The 21,295-nt window shown below is 40.0% G+C and overlaps 1 protein-coding gene across 2 annotated transcripts in view; it reads left to right on the top strand.

Moving 5' to 3' along the window:
* LOC119548405 (fibroblast growth factor receptor homolog 2) overlaps positions 1-19,126 on the top strand; it is a 46,895-nt gene extending 27,769 nt beyond the window's left edge. For both annotated transcript variants that reach the window (XM_037855641.1, XM_037855642.1), the window contains exons 3-8: positions 8,988-9,259; positions 11,064-11,141; positions 11,448-11,580; positions 16,714-16,957; positions 17,936-18,033; positions 18,145-19,126. In XM_037855641.1, the coding sequence (XP_037711569.1) occupies positions 8,988-9,259; positions 11,064-11,141; positions 11,448-11,580; positions 16,714-16,957; positions 17,936-18,033; positions 18,145-18,410 (1,091 nt within the window). In that variant the 3' untranslated portion in view covers positions 18,411-19,126. The remainder of the gene's footprint in view (positions 1-8,987; positions 9,260-11,063; positions 11,142-11,447; positions 11,581-16,713; positions 16,958-17,935; positions 18,034-18,144) is intronic.
* The last annotated feature ends 2,169 nt before the right edge of the window (positions 19,127-21,295 follow it).

Below are 21,295 nucleotides of genomic sequence, written 5' to 3' on the forward strand. Positions count from 1 at the left end.
GGACTTCCGCTTTTGCGAATGAGTGTGTGTGTGTGTGTGCACCAATTTGTAGAGCATACTTATGTGAGCAGTCGGAGAAGGCCTGTCGCCCTCCACAAATTGAAATCCGCCATAAATTGGCGAGCGGAGACTGACTGAAAAGAAATAAAGCAAAGTCGAGTCGAGCCGAGCTGATGACAATTTATTGTTCACACTTGCAACTGATGATGGTGCTTAGGGGAATATATATAAAAAACCAACGTGTGCCACGTGTGTGCGAGCTTGTGTTTGCCAAGGAATATTTCATTGTCTGGCAGTGCCCGAATTTAGGCTCTACAAATTGCCAGCCATTACTTTGCGACTATGCCAATACTCCAAAATATATTGGTGATATATATATAATTTAGGGATGGGAGACTGTCTGAGGAATAGCAGAATATTCCTATGCAACTAGGTAAGGTTGTACATTTTTAAAGGTCTATGCTGAACCGATGTAGTATGAATTTTGGTGGCAACCTAGTGAATTCTTCAACTTTTTTTATAGCTTAATTATTTTCTAATAATAAAAAAAAGAGAAAAAAAGACGGTTAAATAAATAATAAGTATTTCGGCAATGTAGAACAACCTCAGTAACCTATTTTGCTAAATTTAAATAGTTATATTTTTAAATATAATTATTATTATAATTATATATAAATTATATATCATAGTTTTTTTGTCCATAATTAATAATATTAGAAAAGTTCTAACACGGTTTATAATGGTATTAAAATGTCGAAAAATTCCATATTATTGAGAATCTGATTACATTAAGATTAAATGTATCTTAATATATGAAAATTTCTTGTTACGTTTCTATCATACTTTTTTAAATCTTTAAAACACTTATATATTTGATCCTTTCCATTTTCAATTACCGATAGTCAAGGCAGATTGCCACTAGGCCTTAAAGTGTGAACAGTAAAAGCAAAACACTTTACAGGAAGTTCCTGGATCCCCTAAGGATCCTAGAACAAAAGCCGAAAGTAAGCAAAAGTGACTCGAGGCCCATCTCTTTTCCCCATTTGTTTTCTCATTCAAGTGCGCGTATCGAGATGTAAATTCATTTTATTTGCCTTATTCTACGGCTGTACAGGTGTGCAGACGATTTTCAATTGTGCGTCTTTTGCTTCTGGCAGGCGATGATTTAAGTGGCCGGGAAGTTTTACCTACTTGGGTGTACCTATGCGGGGCCTACGCTCTTTCACAACTTTTGTGCGGAAAGAAGAACCCAAAACTTTTCCACCGCCTGGGCCATTCAAACCGTAGAAAAGTTCCACCAAAATACCACACACAATAAATGCAAACTTTTGGCAACTTAAATTATGCCTCAAATCATATGATTAAAGGTGATTTTTCCGTTCGCGGAAATTTAAGAGCTCGCTGGACAGCCGCTGGATGTTTCGCTGCGGCTCGTTTAACACATTTAAATTCATGCCAGACAAGGAAAATCCACTTTCCACGGCCTCCGCCGTTGGCATTTATGAGATGTTGCTGGGGCCGTTGCTGCTATTACTGCTACTAAGTCCCGGCTAATAGCGGCTTTAAAATTTATAGAGTTTTCGGACTGCCAGACGGTTTAGGAGCGAAGTGATTGCCCCTGCGAGTAGGTCGCCTTGATATTTATTTCGCTTTTTTGGGCCCGATGGTATCCGTGAGTAGGAGAACTGCAATACGATACTTTTCCCGGTTTGCTGGGGATATCAAGCATGGCTGATATGGGTTTCGGGTCACCAATTAGAGGCTTACAAGAACCCTTGGTTCTTGGTGTTTTCGGAGAAAGAGTATCCGCACTTTGGGCAGCCCACCAGGAAAGCTGTCGTTCTTTGTTATTTAAGGCGTGGGGCTCGGCTTGCCTTTTGACATATTATGCCATAATTCCTGCGGCAAAACGTTTAGTTGAGCTACATAAATAATAAATATCAGGGCACAGGCGCTGGCCTACATACACACAACACGACACACCCGGGGTTTTGGGACCTTTCGGGCTGATGACGATGATGGTATACGTGGAAATATCTTTTCTAGGCTCCCCCGGCTCGGGTTCTTGATTTACAAGGCTTCAAGTCGGAGGCTTCATGCTCGAACGGTTCTCCTGGCTTTTAATTTGCATTTTCCTCAACTCAATTCGTGCAGCAAAATTGTTTTCGCAAAGATTTAGCATAAAATATTGAAAACATTTAGACAAAGTAATAGCAATGTGCCAAGACTTATGTAAAATTTATTTTAATTGTTTTTTTTTGGCGCCTCTGCTCCGTCTTTTTCAGTTGCTGTTCGCATCGATATGCAAATTTGCCCAAGTCCAAGTGCCCTGAGAGTAAATCGAAAAAGTTTTGATCTTCGAGTAAAAACTAATAGTCGTAAATATTTATGTGTGCCAATGCTTGAGCTTAGAAATGTGTCCAAAAAGCTCAGTGAGACTTAGTTGCAATGGCAGGGAGCAGTTCAATCTCTGTGTTCTGGCGATGGCAGACCGATTTTTATCAAATTTCCACTTTCGACTTAGGCAGCAAAAACGTCTTCTCCTTGCATTGCTAATGAAATTAAATTGAAACTTTGCTGGCCTAGAATTTGTGACAAAGTTCCCGGGGCAAGGATAAGGGCACAAATTGGTCTGGCAGAACTTTCATTAACGGGGGGATTTGCAAAGTCTGGTAGTGAATGTCTCTCAGTGGAGTAAGCTATCATAAAAACAAGAAAGGAAGTTAGCTTCGGCAAGCCGAAGCTTATATACCCTTGCAGCTATAATTATTAAATTTAAAAACACAAAAAATGATATTCCCAATAGTTTAAGATAATATGTCAAAAAACACCGAAGCTATAATTTGTTTCATATTATTTTCCTACCAATTTTCCGATCGTTCCTATGGCAGCTATATGATATAGTCGTCCGATTTTGATAAAATTAAATTCGAAACTCAGAACTAATTAAAAAATGTTATTTCCAAGCGTAGGAGGTTATATGTTACAAAACACCGAAGCTATAATTTGTTTCATATTATTTTCCTACCAATTTTGCGATCGTTCCTATGGCAGCTATATGACATAGTCGTCCGATTTTGATCAAATTTAATTCGAAATTCAGAACTAATTAAAAAATGTTATTTCCAAGCGTTGGAGGTTATATGTTGAAAAACACCGAAGCTATAATTTTTTTCATATTATTTTTCCACAAATTTTCCGATCGTTCCTATGGCAGCTATATGATATAGTCGTCCGATTTCGATAAAATTTAATTCAAAATTCAAAATTATTTAAAAATTGTTATTTCCAAGCTTAGGAGTTTATATGCTAAAAAACACCAAAGATATAATTTTTTTTCATTTTTTTGTCCGATTATTCCTATGGGAGCTATAAGATATAGTTGTCCGATCCGGCTGGTTCCGACTTATATACTACCTGCAAAAGATATAAGACTTTTGGGAAAGTTTCAGCCCGATAGCTTTAAAACTGAGAGACTAGTTTGGGTAGAAACGGACGGACAGACGGACAGACGGACAGACGGACAGACGGACAGACGGACAGACGGACAGACGGACAGACGGACAGACGGACATGGCTAGATCGACTCGTCTAGTTATGCTGATCAAGAATATATATACTTTATGGGGTCGGAAACGTCTCCTTCACTGCGTTGCAAACTTCTGACTGAAATCAATATACCCTCTGCAAGGGTATAATAATACTTAAAGCTTGGGACAACGGCTTGCCATCATATAAAGCACTGTTCAGGGAAAAAATTGATAAGATATGATGATCATTTTTATGAAAATTAGAATCAATTCTATAAGTCACGGGGTGTATCACTGATATGTTCGACATCTGGGTTTTTGCTCTCATATTCTTTTTTGTAGATCTTTGAATTTTGATCTCTCGCTCTTAGCCACAGTAATTTCAGTCGTTATTTCGCTCTTTTCTCTTTTTTTCGATTTGAAGTAATTTTCAAAAAGGGGAAATCTTACTAATAACATTCATCAATGTCAAAATTATTAAATTTAATTAATAAATAAATTTATTTTCCGAATATTAAATTGATCCCTACGTGTTTTTTTCTTTGTCGTTATCCCTATATTAAATACATTTTAAATATGTTTCTTATAATGTACCACCATAGTTTTCTCCGTTTGTTTTTTATAATTATTCAAAAACCCTAAAAAATGTGTCTATGTTTTTTTAAAAAAGCTTAAAACTATATTTTCAAGGGATCCCATAACTCTTGACAATTAATAGCCACTGTCCTCTTGTGAAGTAACGCTCCACTTTGCTCTCATGAGCCATTATGTTCGTTCGACGCCTTTGCAGGATCTGTCCTGTCTGCGAAAACTGGGGACATTAATCTTCCTGCCACATAGAAATTCATGTGAGCGAGACATTTGCCAACAGCCTTTGGCGATGGTGCACTTTCAACCTCAACACGTTGCAGAGTCCAAGGGACTGAAAGTCGCGAGCGTATGTTTTGTATAGAGTATGTATGCTGTATAGAGTAGGGCCAAGCAGGCCCTATAATCTTGGGCCATCTCGGCTGAGTCCTTTTAGCAGAGATTCCCTAGCCGCAGGCCCGTTTGCTTTGGCCACAGCCCACTTCAATGGGCCTAAGCCTCAAATATGTTTGGCTGGCCAGTGGCAAAATGATACTCCGCTTAAACAAATATATCCAAAGAAGGGAAACAAAATAAATGAAAAACCTCTGGGACATGTTTCCGCACAAGAATGTTAGGCAAGAGCCCACGGACGCCTTTTGATATGCTAAATAAAAATTGTGAACAACGATTTTAATAAATATTCCCCACACACCCACTCGCCAATGACGACAGCACAGGCAGACAACTAGGAACCTCCTCGAGGACATTGATAGAACGGGCTGCTTATTGAATTTTTCAAAAGCCCTTTTCTTTCTTTTTTTTTTATTAACTCCCTCGAGGAAAATGTGCTTTAAGTGTTTTAAGCCAAGTGTTTTAAGGAGCTTAGCCTGCATCTTTGCTGTCGTTGGGTTTATTCGAGGTCGAAAATGGCGTTAAAAGTTGCTAGGACTTGAAAATTTAATTGGATGTTTCCCTAGAAATTACCTAGCTTTTTTAAAGGGATTAATGGAACTAGCTTGTGCTTGCGTAAATCAGGTCTTTTAATTTTGTATATAATGCTGAAAAACTCTTCAACTCAATTGTTATCCTGCGTAAGTCCCCGTGTGGTCAACATTAATCTTTCTACAAAATTTTCCCCTTTCAATGCGCAATAATATAACTCGGTTCATCAACACTATTATACGCCGTCTGGTGCACCCTTGACAATATTGTGTCTACGAGTATTATGACGAAAAACCAGTCAACGCTAAATCGGCTTATATATTTACACTAAAGCCGAAAAGTAAAGTCGACTCCAAGGTAGGGGCGGCAAATTAATCTTAGCACTCAGAAGAAAAGCCGATTTTCCGTCTGCAGGAGATCGATTTAAGGGACAATCAACGCCTTTTTTAGTTGACTGAAGGCTTTATTTGTCTTTTATGACCCCTCTTAGAAGGTGAAATACTTTTTTGCCTGCTGTTGATATTTGCGCAGCAGTTAAGGCGAATAAAAATATACCTCAGTGGAAACAAAGCATGAAGTTTATGACAGAAGCGTGGAAAAAACGAGTGGATGGCGGCCATCAACCGCAGAAATCGCAGTACGGGTAACCAACCGAACCGAGCCATTAAGCTCCTCGGCAGCCCAACTCAACACTTTTGGACGAAACAACACAAAAAGTTGGAAAAAAGCGAGCTACGCTCGATCGTTAAATCAAAAAACCGCATGCGAGTGCCTGCAACATCATTAGTTGCAGTTCACACACGCTGAAGTGCAAGTTATGCCACCAGATAGTTGCCCCAACCCAGTCCTCTGCACCCATTTCCCTTCAAACTCATCCTGGGCACCTCGTTTTTTCGCTTTTTTTTTGCCCCCTTTGGAGGCACTCGCATGCGCCGCTTTTTTTTGCGAGGTGTCCAAATTAAATTTGCATCAGTTGCTCCACGAGCATCTAAATGATGCCAAAACTGAAAGTGTATCTGTATGAGTGCCGAACTGCAACAACAGCAACCGAAACAACAACAACAACAACAGCAAGAGAAGAAAGAAGCGCAGGCTGCAGCTGCAAAAAGTGCTGCACTCACTTTGGCATTTCGTGTCTAGTTTTATTTTTTGCCAGTTTTTTCCATGTTTAGACTACTTTTCCATAAAAGCGTAGAGTTCTTTTGCCGCATATTTTACAGTGACCTTTGTCCAAGTGAAACGCTGTTTTAATTCCCATTGTATGGCAGTTTTTTAGATAGATAGATAGATTTTAGATAGGCAGGCAGCAAGAAAAATAAAATATTTATTTTATTGCAACCTTTTAAAACGTGCAAATACGTCGATTTACATTTTAATAAATATAATTTATATATGTAGATAGCATTTGTAATACCCCCTTACTCGTAGAGCAAAAGGGTATAATAGATTCGTCAGAAAGTATGTAACAGGTAAAAAGAAGCGTTTCCGACCCTATAAAGTATATATATTCTTGATCAATTTTGATATTAGAATACAAATTGTAGCTGACATTTTTTGGTTCAAATAATACCCATCGATTGATCTAAAACAAATTTGGCACATACACCCATAGCACTAAAATTGGTCGACCAAATTTTTACAGATTTTGAAAAGTGTAAATAGGATTTTGTTTTGTATACATATTTCAAATTGTTGAAATGGGACCACATATTGTAGAAGTAACGGGTATCTGATAGTCGAGGCACTCGTTTTCCCTTGTTATTAATTGGGATATAGTGTTTAAAATATGTATTTTCTTTATTGTATTTTGTGACGTTAAAGAAAATATTTTTTTGATGGCGTGAGTGAAAACTGCAAAATGGCAAACCTTCAACCTTGAAATTTACATTTATTTCAACAATTTTGAAAACACAAAAGCATACAATTTTTTTCTATTGTTTTTTTTAACATATCGTTACCTGTTACATGTACTTCTTGAAACGGGGAATGTAGTTGTCCCTTTAAACAGTTTAAGAGGATTTGTACTTTTTTTCGACCGCATGTGTTTTGAATATTAAGCTCTAAATTTTCATATGTATTCTTATTGTTCAACATGCGGGCAATAAAATGGTCCAAAATATTATATTTTCGAAATAAAAACAGGAAGCAGTGTTAGTGTGACTACAGACAACAGAAAAACCAATATAACAAAGCAATAAAAGCTGTTCACTTAGTCGTATACGCAATATTTATGATAATGTTTCGACCAGGCAAACCAAAAAATAAAATGTCCGGTTTATTTTAATAAATATTTTAAAAACTTTAAAACTATTTAACTGATTTGTGTAAAGGGTTAATGAGACAAATGAGTAGGAAATGGATATCACTGACCTGTGACCCACTGTGAGTCCCTGTAGCCGTATGTGGCTATTTCGCCCCCTTTTCCCCACATGTGCATGCATGGGTGTGCCTGTGTGGGGGTGGGCACTTAAATAATTTAGATTTTTGTGTCTAACATGCACAAGTGCCACCCCAATGGCCTAAAAGATTCAAGTGCAGCCGGCAAAAGTGAGTGACCCAGTTAGAGATTGGAGGCAGTGACAGGAGGAAGTGGACTTGGAGGGGGATCAGGATGGTAGATGTTTTAGGTGGCAGGCAGCTTTTGCCAGTTTGAGAGCTGTGGATGCCGTCGACTACCTGGCCATTATCAGCAAGCGAGTCGCGTCGCTTTTCTGCGACGCTCTGCTGCCATTATGCGCTCATTAAAATGTCAAATAAATTCAAATGCAGAAAACATGATTTTTCACTCCTCGCCACGAGGTGCGAATGCATGGGTGTGCCGCACGTGAGGTGTGGATTGCAGTTCACGGGGCATGGAGATAGTCCGTGCCGCACTGCGCTGCATAGTTGCTGCTGAGTGATTTATAATTTATACGCGTTTGTCGGCGCGAACTTTGAACTTTGCTGAACCGCGCACGTTGTGGTTTGGCAATGGGAATACTGAAACTGTGTTTAAATACAGGTGGCACGAACTGCACAAGTATCTGCCTTTGGCAAGAAAAATATGATAGCTTTATGCCGCATTAACTGCTCTTTTTCAATTTTTTTTGCTGGCTTTTAAGCGCACTCCAGCGAACTCATCCTGAACTCATCACCAAGAGGAAATGAGTTTTATATTTGGCGACTTGTGGTCTTTCCGGCTCCGATGACTCTGCATTATGGTTTATAGTACATTTCTATAGCACAACCACTTAGGGCATTAAAAACCACTTATTTATTTTAATTAAAAATAATTTCCATTGTTAAGCAGTGTCCTCTGACTTCTCTAAGAAGGGGAAATCGTTTAATAGCCCCCATCTGTGATATATAATTATTATGGGAAATATCCCCATTGTTTTAGTTTAATTGCTCTCCCGTTTCTTGTCCTTTCATCTTAACGAGCCGTAAAATGGTATGTCATCGAGCATTTTTGAAATAAATTCGAGTGTGTGCACACCCTCTTTTGTACAGCTTGGTAATACAGTTCTGGTTCTGAGGCAGAGGGCATTTTCACAGAGCATTGAGTGGCATTTAATTAATGTTCTCCCTTTTGAACTATTCCTTTCCGCTGCCCAGAGAAGAGGTCGTTCTTCTATCCCTCTTTTTTTGACCCGACCCTTTAAAGGATAAGCTGTAAAGTCAGTTTTGCGTGGTTTTGTAAACTGTTTGTATTTATCTTGATGTTCCGGCCATGGCTTACTTGCCACTTTGTGTTGAAAAGAGTAGTTTCAAACTTCAATCACAAATTGCAGTTTAAATGGAGTAGTGGTAAAGAGTGCAAGGCACAGAAAATAGGAGATAGGAAATACATTGAAATCCTTAAGTTAGGATGCAACTTAATAGACCTCAAACTTGTGCTTCTCATATTTTAAACCAAGGCTGTCTCTGAATATTTCTAACAACTTTGTATCTCCTTTTTCTTTTCAGCTAATATCGTGGACGGCAATAACAACCTGTTGCCCATAGTTTCTGCTCCATCGAGCGTTGATAATGATTACGTTTACATAGCTTCTGTCAATAGCAAATTTCCCCAGTTCGGAAACTCCCTGGATGATGACCAGGAGGCCGAGGAGCAGCAGCCGGATGAGACCACCTATCCGCCGCCCGTTTTCGACTTCGGGATGCCCAGGAACATTACGACCAGGACGGGACACACAGCGGCTATCAACTGCCGCGTCGACAATCTGGGAGATAAATCGGTGAGTGAGTCAAGCGATTGCATTTACGAGCTTATCATTGAATAGATTCTTCTTTGGCGGATTTTCATTTTAATGCATTTTTAAGGGAAATATTTGGATCGTCAGTCAAGCTGAAAATCAAGTTAGCGCTAACTTTTCTCATGCAGTTTCCCGAGCATCGTCTATCTGGCTTTTCCATCGCCTTTTCCATCGCCGTCTCTCGGTTCTTAGCCACCCTTGTTTTGCCGGTTCAATGACAAAGTTTGTGCCTTCCGCTCATGCCCTCCAGCCTGCCCCTTGACCAATGCCGAGTTTACTTTGCGAACTCGTTTGGTTTTTCTTCAGTTCCCCTATTTTCCTTCTCTTTGAGTTTAATATACGCCGTCCTCTTTAAATTCCAGGGTATATTGTGTTCGAGTCCTTGTAAAAGTCTAGATTGTACTTAATTAAATCAGAAAAAAAGTTCTTAGTAGGGTTTAAAGCTAGTAACGAATGCACCTTTAACATTTATCATTTTGAATAATGTGACTACAAGTATAAGCAAATAAAATAAGAAAACTAAATATTAAATACAAAACGAATAAATTGCATGATTTGATATGGAAATATTTAAGTCAAAGCAGGAAAAGTATAAGATATGGTGTTAGTCATATTTATATACAAGAATTTTGAGATGTATTAGGTCCAAATAAAAATTAATCTAAAAATCAAAGTTTAAGAACCTTAAATTACCTACAATTCCTAAATCTGTTATTTTGCCAAATGTAAAATAAGGACAATTGATTTTAATAACTGTTATTTATACTGGACCGATAAAAACATTATGAATATAAAGCCTATGAAAATTTGTAACCATCATTTGGAAATCTTTTTGAATAGTTGTTTCGAGTTTGATCAAGTAAAGATAATTAGAAATTCGATTTGATCTAGTTAAAAACGAAGACCATTTCTGGATACCGTCACATTCCGTTCCGAGCTACCCGTCTTTTGCAATCACCATCCATCTCCTGCTCACCAGCAGCGTGGTCTGATCCAGATTTACTATCGCACACCTTGTGGGTCCATCTATTTCCCGCGAGCTCGTCTGAGATGCTGTTCCCTTTCGCCACTTTGACACTTTTAGTTTCGTTTATATTTTGCCTGGTTTTCCTCACTCTACCCTCTTCTGTTTTTTTCCTGAGTCTTTTGGGGCCCAAAAAAGTTTTGTTTGCCCGCGGCCGTCTGGGAGATTACTTTTTGCCTGCTGCAGTAGCGCCAGCCTTCCTTTCAATTCGCCTGGTATTTTGCGGGGCTTTCGGCAACTTTAAGCCGCTGACATTTTGGGCACGCACTTGTCTCCATTTTTCCTACCCATCTGCTCGTTTTCCTTGTGCTTTTCGCGCTGGCTGAATGTAACAAAATGTACTTTGTTTCAGATACGGTGGAATGTGCTTTGAGTTGAGATCGTTACATTTTGAAACCAGAGTGTGCTAGTGCCACAGCCCAATTTGATTGTCTTCTGCATTATGATTTCAGTTTAATTTCGTATCCGATTAAATTTCCCAAAAAGGAAAGGCATTTTTTCAGAAATCCTTTAGAGTGTTTTTTATGTTTTTTCGCCAGGGCCCACTGTATTCGCAATAACCTTCAGCAGGTTTGAGAGCTGGCTGCTTAGTTCATTTTGCCGCTTGGTTTATTAAATTTTCGTATCTATACTTGGGGCTCGGAGCTCTCTGCGAACGAGTTCCTAAGCAGCCAAGTGGCAGGACCGGAGGCAATTTTTAAAATTGACTTAAGCACTGGCACTAACAGCATTTGGTGTCCCTTTTTTCTGATTTCATTGCAGGTATCCTGGATAAGAAAACGCGATTTGCACATTCTGACTGCAGGCATTTTGACCTACACATCTGATGAGCGTTTCAAGGTGCGTATACGTAATCTGGGCCAAAGTTATGGTCCCCGAACCCACCTGGCCCCCTTCGCAATCTGCCCCCTTGGCCTGGGCAGCTTATTAAATGTCCGCCGGGCTCGTAAGCAAAGTCAGCTTAATTGCGTATGCAATTCGGGCCAAGCAACTTGTATGCATTGATTAAATTTGCCAAGGACTCGGTCCAAACGCACACCCCAGGACCGATTTATCTTGGCAACCTGTTTCACCCGCACCATGTCTCTCTCTCTCTCTCTGTCTCTTTTCCGCTCTCTGCGTCCATCTCCCTCTAACCCCGAGCAGGTGGTGCGGACCGCCGACTCCAAGGATTGGACATTGCATGTGAAATATGCCCAGCCACGTGACAGCGGCATCTACGAATGCCAAGTGAATACGGAGCCAAAGATTTCGATGGCATTCCGCCTGAATGTCATAGGTGAGTAAGGCAGCAGTCCCGCCCGCTCCATTTCCCCTTAAGTCCTGGCTCCATGATCCTCCTCCTGCTCCTCCTCCGCAGCAATCCCCAGCCCAATCCCATCCTCAACAGATGCATACGCATTCGCACGACCTGCAATGGCAACTTTTTATACACTCTGCATTTCACTCCGGCGAAGGGCTTCGTAAATTGGCCGTAAACTTTGCCAGTTTCTGAGGGTACGGCCAGATCTACTGGCAGTGCTATGGGTGCGGCAAAAGTTCCTCCTTGGTAACATGGCAATGGCTCTGCCGTACGTCATAATGGTTTATCCCTGCCATCTAGGGCTTTTTGCCATCAGTGGAATATCACTTGCCGGTTAAGCAAGGGCAGGAAATGGGATTTGACTTGCTGAATACAAGACTCACTCACTTTGTGGAAATATAATAGGAATAGGAAACTTTACAATTCGTAATACTTTATTTTTCCTTTTAAGACCTGATGAGCCTAAAGTACTTTTTTTATAGAAGTGGGTAATTTCCTTCAAGTTTACTTAGACAAAAATAAAGCACAAAATTTAAAAACCTCATTAATGTTTAATTTTAAGAATAGCGATTTAAATCTTATAAAGTACAAATTAAAGTTAAACAGAGAAAATTCTGACGTTCTCATCTGAGTTCTTAAAAATAGAACGACATTTTTGAGGTTGAAAATGTTTTCATTTTGCTCGAACCAAGTTGAATTGGCGGTATTTAAATTGTATATCTCAACAAATAACTATTAGTCCAGTCAGGAGTATACATACCTATAAAATTTTTTTAAATAAACTAATTTTAACATTGATACATAAATGTACTTACACGGTTTTTAAGAACGAATGTTCTCAATTCACGAACAATGTACTTGAATATTACTCTCTGTGTAGCAAAGAAAGATCTGTTTTTAAGATAGGACTTAATGTTTAATTTTAAAAACAGTTATTAAAATCTTATAACGTACAAATTGAAGTTAGTAATGAAATATCTGTTTTTAGGACAGGAAAGCTAAGCCTTCGACTTATGCCTATAGGCAATTTTTATAAAAGTATATTTGAAAACTATTGAATTTTGAATTTTCCAAGAATTGTAAAACAGTAGAGGCTGTTAAGTTTTTGAGGTGTAATATTAAGTCAACCCAGATCTTCAAATATTTGTACGAAGCGTTCTGGTCTTAAAATCTAAAAATAGGACTCGCAGAGAAGAGTCAAAGACCCAGAGACTCGTTTAAGTAAAAATAACCACAAATAAATTGATCAAATATTCCTGTTTTTAGTATGCATAGAGGCAGGCATTTGCAAGTGTTAGAGGGTTAGGTTGTAAAGGTGAAGTGGAAGCTCTGTGGGTCAGACTGCGGAATAACAACTGTTGGCACCTGCCAGCCCCCTGCCCCATCACGACCCCTACCCACCTACGCCCCTTCTCGCCAGCCTGTCTATTTTTCTACACGCTTTGCATGCAAACGCAATTTGCATTTAAATTCAATACTAAATTCATATGCTGGCTGTTGTAATACACACTAGAGAGCTGGCCGGGGGTGTTAGAGGGGGTTTCTGGGGGGTACGCCCCTGCCTTGAGGGGAACCACCAACCCCTTTTTTTGTCTCATTGTTCTGCCATTTCACAAGTTTTCTACAATGGATTTCCGCCTGCGATCCGAGGAAAGTCGGGATGTTGGGATGTTGGGTTGTCGGGATGACGGGGGGTAGGATTCGGATACCCTGTTTGTTTGTGGCTGTGTGTTGCTATAAATTGCTTCACAAAGCATGCACGTTCATGTTTCATTCATGTACGTAAAATTGATTTGAAACTTTTTCGCCGTGCCAGGGCAGCCAAGCGAGCAAGGAAGTATTCTCCATGGCGGGAATCCCCGGAACGCCCGACGTCCCCCGCAGTTAGTCTCCTCGTTTGTCGTCGTCACAAAGTTTGTTTGACCAGCGTGAAAGTTAATTGAAATAATCGGGCGGAGTTTGCTACTTTGGCAGTGATTGGTTTAGTTTCTAGTTCAATGTTTTCTTGTAATGTTTTCGGAGCAAAGACCGGAAAATCTACCTAGAAAGCAAAATAACTATTAGCTCTCAGGGAACTTTTTTGGTATAGTACTATTATGGTATTATTATAATATCATTTTGTATTTTTAATCACTTTTTAGAAACTATTAAACTAATATCTAACAAACAAATAACTATTTGTTCTCATAGTACTATTTAGTATTATTTTGGTATAGCATTACGATGGTATCATTTTGTATTGTTAATAAGTATTTAGGAACTATTAATACTAATATCAATTAATAAAATAACTATTTGCTCTCATGGTATTATTTTGGTATGGTATTATTTTGCATTGTTAATCACTATTTTGGAACTATTTATAATTAGGAATTAAAAATCAGATGCCTACACAAAATTAAAAGAGCGTGCATAGTCAGTTTCTTTAAGTAGGCATCCCTTAAAAATCCTGCTTAAATGGGTGTGTAATCCCCGCTGATGAAGGCCAAAAGAGTGGCAGCAACAAATTGCCTGCCACCGGCAAGCTGCATGCCCCAGTTAATAACGAACTGGAGTCAAAGGGTGTAAATCTCATCAAAAGCCGAAGTCGTATCAGCGTTTCAGCTTCCGCAGTTGCTAGCCTGCAACCAGGAGCTGGAAAACATCCTGCCCGCCAGGGAACTGCACTGCGGATGTAGTAATCCTTCGCCGTGCTCCTTTTCGAGCGCTGAGTTCACCGGCGACAGGAAGCCGACAGCCATGTTGTTCCCTGGGAAAAGGCGCTGCCAAGTTAAGGAATTTATGCTAATGATTTGCACCCCCCGAAACGCTTGACTGCGATGAGATCGTGATAAAAATATTTGCGCTGTCGCCACGCGAATCACGTGAAGAGCCAAAGGAAATATTTTTTACTGATTTATGCCGGAATCAAGCCAAATTTATTCCCATGAAATTTATTAAGATGTCTGAAATGTAGTACAACGAAGAAGGTTGTGATTGTAATGAGTTTCAACGGCATAAACATTATTTATTGGTGATTTTAGGGACCAACCCCTTGGTCTTAACAATGGAACAACAGAGATGATATCACTTACAAGGCGATTCACAATTTATATTATATTTTGATTGCCAATAATTGGCTATAACTAATTGGACTTAAAAATTCTTTGAACACATATTATAATTTCCATAAATAAATTGATTTTTCTCTTGAATTTAAGAACTCGTTTAAGAGCCTAAAAGTTTTGCTCCTAAGCCATCAAAGGATATATTTACCCTACCCGTCGACCCTTGTACAAAATAGTAACCACTTACGCGTGTTTATTCTTCGAATTTTCAATCTCAGAGGCTGTGGCAGAGGCATTTAAGACGCTATCTACGAGGGTGTCAATGGGATCCACTAATGCCAAGTTAACTAACTAACTGAATCGCTCGCTCGCCGCCGAATCCACTGCAATGTGTGCTCGGGCTGCTCAGTTGTTTGGTGCCCGAAATCTGAAATCCGCTTTCATGCCCCACTGCCCCCCATTCTGGTAGGGTCGTGTGGAGAACCGACCTTCTGCTCTACCCCGCACATCATTAACAACGTCAACATTTGACTTTGTTGACTGCCTGCTGTGTTGGCCAAAAACGGTCGACGCACGGAAAAAACATTAAACCAATTTTCAGTGCCTATAACGGGCAAGTGGTAGTGGCAACAGGAGGCTGGGGGGGATTGGTTTGGATACCTCCCCCCCCCCCTCACATTTGTCTCTGTCTGCGGCAGCTGGCGGGCTTATCCCTCCTCCCAAGGACCGGGATCCCAGCGCCAATATTAGAAAAGCCACACGTACAAACATATACGTATGCGGGAACAACATTTAATGGCACGTCCGCATTCGGGGCTCCTAATACATCGGCCATCGACCATCGACCAATGGCCCACCGACTGGCTCACAATAACAACCGGCTAACAACACTTAAAATGTGTGTAAAATGCGAGACTACCAGCCAAAACCAACAGCTTCATCGACAAACAATGGGTCAATGATTTGGCGGGCAGTCGGGGCAAGTTGCCCCAAAGCCAAGGCCATCAAAAAGACCAACAAATTTTTATGTGTTAGTTCTTTCATTAATTTTGGTCTTTTTCCTTTCACACGATCGGGGGAAAAGCGTTTGCTACTGTGAAAAACTATAAAATTTGTTGCTCGCCAAAGAATGAAAATTTGAATCGACAAACATTGAACAGGTTTTACAACTTCCTGGGGTTTGTATGTAAAATTAAAAGTGTTTAAAATGTTGGTCAATCGCGATAGATTTTTTGGATTACACAAGCATTGGGTCATGTTTTGATATCTTACCTAATTACAATTATACCTATTGCTTTTATATTGTCGATACATAACATATGAGCTTGGAATTTATACCATTTTCAATTATTGAGAGAGATTCAAACGGTAACACTACTGAATTTCATGCAATCATTTAAAAGCTCTATATCAATCACATATATAACATCGAGAGTTAGTCCTCTTATTTTACGCACGTATTCATAGGATAGTTATACGTAAATAATTACCTTCGATAAGTCAATTCAGCTTGAATCGATTTATTTAGCCTGCATAAATTTGAAACACACATTAATTCACTTTAGGCTTTTCAAGCAAAATCCAGAGCAAGTCTTGGCTTTTATACGTTAGCCTTCTATTGAATTTCGTGTTCGTATTAAAGTCAGAACTTGTTCAAGCTAATAACAGAGGGCTCCCATGCAGCTGAAAGGACTACACGGCCTTAGTTTACCCAGTAGCTGCTCATTATCAGTCGAAATCCAGGCTCCTGCTTTTGTACCTTCAAGGTATTCCGGTTGAGCATGCACACGTTCGTCAGAGGGCGGTGTGCATGTTGGCCCTCCTGGAATTGCCGGCAATTCAATCCCCCCAATTCTACTGATCCGAACTCAACCCATTCCAATCGTACTCCCCCTACCCAACCCAATCAATTGAGGCCCATTGAAATCTGCGATTGCAGGACGCATGATTAGATGCACGCACCAACCGACCTCATAATTGGGGCCTGGAGGGTGTCGGAGCCCCTAGAAATGCTATTAATCAATTTCGGGCTCGTTTCATTCCGTTCCACGGCGAATCGCAGTAACGCCGCCAGATGCCAAGGCGATTATTGCCGGACCGACGGACTTGTACGTCAAAGTGGGCAGCAGCGTAACACTCACGTGCCTCGTGAAGCAGCCGGCGACTTCTGCCCAGGATATTGGGCCAATTTACTGGTACCGCGGCCCCTACATACTGACACCCTTCGTGGCCCATCCGAATGACGCGGCCATCGATTTGCAGCGCATCTCCATGGAGTCCACGCTGGCGGAGAAACTGCAGAGCAGGTAAGCATTGGGGGCAAACAATAGTGCGTTGGATACCTACAGTGCGAGAAAATAAGACTGCAAGTACAAGAAAAATAAAATAAAATAACATTTGTTATGAGAAATTGTTTAGTTATGGTGACGAAGAAAGTAAACTAATTTAAAATGTGTAAAACAAATTATAAAAATTAATTATGATTATTTTTTAATACCTTCTTGACTTTTTTAAACTTTGTCAAGATTAAAAATGGAATTACTTAAAAAAAAAAAAACAGGGACCGTAACAGTTATAACTTTTACTTAAAAAATCATTTTTTAATCGTTATTAATCAACTTTGATTTGTCATCACACAGAGATCTCGTATGTTGGAATTTGCCTCGATCCTCTTGATCTAAAGAATTCGCGTTTTTTTTTTTTTGGTTTCAGCTCTTCGTAACGCTACAAGTACAAGAAAACTTATAAATTAGTGCGCTAGTCACAATAATTTATGTGTGGTTTTAGACGGTTATCATTAACGAATGTGTTATTATAATCAATTTAATCCACCTTGTTCTAAAGAATTCGCGCTTTAATATTTTTATAAATTCATGTATAGTTTAAAAAAATGAGCATTAATAATTTTAGTTGGCAGCATTTAAATATTTTTGATCAATATATAACTGCTAAATGATAAAATTTATAAAACAGCTGTTATTTTCGGTCTCTGCAAGCAACATTAATTTTGTGATAAATATAGGAAAACTCCGTCTATTTTATAATGATTCAACACGCGATTGAGCGTTAAACACTTAAGTGTTGGAAATTCCGCCCAGTTTGCCAGCTGGAATGCCGTAGGAGATTTAACGTGCCATCAGGTGCGAGTTTTCCAGCTGCTTCATGGCTGGTATGCCGAGCTTTGATCGATGAAGTTGATTTAATCGGGGAGGGGACAAAGTTGACGCAATTAAGCTGCACGTTTGCCTTAAGCTTATCTGTGCTTTGGTTTCCATGTTTTCCAGATTACGCATCGCCAATGCTCAGCTGCTGGACTCTGGGAACTATACGTGCATGCCGACCACAGCGGAAGCGGCCAGCGTGGTGGTCAATGTCATCAATGGTAAGAGCGGTCCGGATTCCACCCGATGTATATCTGATATAGCCACACTTTCTGTTTGTCTTCCTGTTCTGTTCGGTTCTGTTCTGTTCTGGTGTGGTGTGTCCCCCATAGACGAAAGCCCCGCGGCGATGCAGAAGAGCAGAGGCATCCGGACGAGTGGCAGCAGGCGGAGCAGTCGACTGGTCCTCCTCCTGGCCATGGTGGCCAGTTCCGTCGTGCGATGGCTTATTGGTGGCCGCCACATTGGCATCGGCATCAGCAACAGCTGCCGGGATTCCTGCTCGAATTTATCCACTCTGCATATCAATTATAGCGAACTGCACGCCAGCCACTTGGAGCAGCATCGGCGTTTGGGACAGCCTTTGGTCGAATCATGATAATTAAGTGGTGGCGGGTTTTAAAAGAACATCTTGTACATAAACCGAATTCATAGTTAAGCATAAATACTTGTGTAAAGCCGAAAAATGGGAGATGGGATTACCGCTGTACTGTACAATTTATAGAATAATTAGTTTATGTTAACGCTTCACCCTTCCGAAATTCACTCTTTGGTTATCAAACTCTGAAATGTTTCTGAAACATTTCAACTTTTTGCATTTATTCAGAAGTGGTTTCCCATCTGGCATACAGTAAACTAAACTATAACTATATTTAATGCTAATTTTTATGCCTAGCGTAAATATTTATGTAACAATAAAAATAAAAAGACGGTGCCCGCGTAATTATCAAATGTAATACTTAACGAAATTACGGCCGATAATAACATTTAACAGCGATAACGGACACAAAACTGCATTGCATTGTTAATTTTGGAATGCAAATATTATTATTCGGGTATTTTCTGTTATTGCAATTAGCTAATTATATTTGTCACTGTGAAAACACTTGAAAACTAATTGAACTCAACTCTCATTAAAGCGACAGGAGCTGAAAAAAAACAAATAGTTTTGAATTGCGTTGTCAGCATGAACATAAAAAGGCCACAATTAATTCACTTCAATTTAGTTATAGATATTCAGTGTGCAACATGAACGATTTGTAACCATATATATCGAATTTCTCAATGAGAAACAATAAAATGTATTTTGTTGAAATAAAAACCTGATTTTAACCACCTTTGCTCTGAACTCACCTGCTCTTTTTGTAACACGTATTGATTTTCCAGCACATTAATTAAATTTCTCTGCCACCAGAATTGTGTAATTATGTGAGTTGACGTTGCTTGCGAACGCCCTTTGTTTAATCATTACATCGTTAAATGCTCGATAAAGTGCGTGGGCTTAATTTAATTTCGATTAATCCGCGACGTGGCAGCAAAACACGGCAAGTCTAATCAACACAGGCCAGCTAGAGCGATTCGAATTAAGCGGATCTCGATAAGCCATCGCCACGCGTCATCAATTCCCAGACGCACTTCCAGGCACACAATGCGGCGTATACTTAATTCCGAACTTTGACCTCACCTGCTCCACTTGACTGCCGTTTCGGCGGGAAAAAAGGATAACAATCGCCGCTTTGGGGGCACAGGGGTTGGGGTCGCGCCGGTCAACAACAATACGTTAGGCCTTCTAATTTGCCGCGCCAGCCACACGGGGCGTATGCGCGATTATCAGCCACCGCAGCGTGTGTACATATGTGTACTCGGCTGTGAGTCCGCATAATTACGCGCAGTTGAGTCGCTTAAATGAAATCATAAATTATCCGCACACTCGCTCGCCGGCCTTTCACTTAATTGTGTGCAAATATTTTCCAGACGAACGCAATCCGCACTGATTGATACATGTTTCAGCTGACTTTGCTGGTAATTTGAAAACGCTTTGGGACACTGACAAATCGAGCACTTAATGTAATTATGTTGAGTTTACACCGCCGAGAGTGCCTAGTGTTTTATTAAAATGTGCTACTGGGTGGAAGTAATGCAAATGCAAGCCGAATTAAGGTAAATCCATTATCGCTCCCCCCCTCCCAAAAACCTATTTAGAATCTAATTCGGGTACCCTTTTATGATTGAAATTTAAAACGAAAGGCAAATAAAGTTTGCAGTTAATTTGGCTTGTCAGAGTCCGTGAGCGGCTGCAATTAAAAGCTGAAAATAGTTTCATGGCAACTTGGATTCCTGTCTCCTCCTCCCGGCGTCGCAGTCATATTTTGTAAACTGTCGAGGTAACTCGGGTAAATAAATTGAACCATTAGCACGGAAAGTCAAAAAGTTTCCCAGCTCGGCGTCCAGTCGATTTTGCTTGTTTTCCCGCTGCCATTGTTGTTTACTTGCGGAGAAATAACCGCAGGGCCGCAATAAACGAGACAGGAGCGACGAAAAAAGTCCAACTCGTCACCTGTCTGCCCGTCGGGCGCAGATCCTTGCTCCCTGCTCCTTGCTCCCTGCTCCCAGGTCCTTGTTTTTCGTCCTGCTGTCATCAAAGGCAAACATTCCATGCAATTCGGAACGTCAGCGGTGACGGGCGGCTTTATGTGCGGGCGTTTTCTCAACTTTAATTGTATTCGGCGGTATGCGAAACTAAATTTTCGTATTGTAATTTCGGCAGACAAAAGTCAAACGGGCCAAAAACGGCAGCTCATAAAAAGTTTTATCGTTTTAAAGTTTTGGGAGCAATTACAGTGCGAAAGTTAATTAAGCACCGCAAGCAAATAGAGGAAAGGCAGCGGAGCAGTAAGTCACTTTTGAGCATAATTTTATTTGAGACGTGGAGCGTGCCGGGGGAATATTCTTCTGGGCAAATCGACCCTGCTGCATGCGTGCAAATGGGTCTGAGATACAAATCATTACGTTGTATGAGTTCCATTTACGTTGGATACCAGCAGTACGGTGGAACTAAAAGGTAACTAAGGGGGAAAAACATGTGGCGACTCAAAAAGGGAACCAAAGATGCAGCTGTTTAAGGGAAAACACTTCTCAGTTTTGGGGACCATAATAAAATAGTACGTTATTTATTTTGCGAGTCTTGCAATGCCATCTTATCTTCTTTATAACTTCTTTATATAAAAAACTTTTGTTACCATTTCAGGAATCAGTACAGTGTTCAAGCCAGTAAAGCTATAGGCACCAAATGCTCTTTGAATATTCATTCTGTAGGGTTTATTTGTGCTAAATAAGTGTCTTAAGTGAGGACAAAACAAATTTACCAAAGTGAAATACAAAATTGAGTTGTCTATCTAATTCCAAGTATATTTTTAAATATTATCATTTTCTTTTAAACTGTGTTTATTATTAATCAAGAAATGAAGCTCTTAACGAGGTAAG

Source organism: Drosophila subpulchrella, chromosome 2L (assembly GCF_014743375.2).
Source record: "Drosophila subpulchrella strain 33 F10 #4 breed RU33 chromosome 2L, RU_Dsub_v1.1 Primary Assembly, whole genome shotgun sequence".
Classification (NCBI taxonomy): domain Eukaryota; kingdom Metazoa; phylum Arthropoda; class Insecta; order Diptera; family Drosophilidae; genus Drosophila; species Drosophila subpulchrella.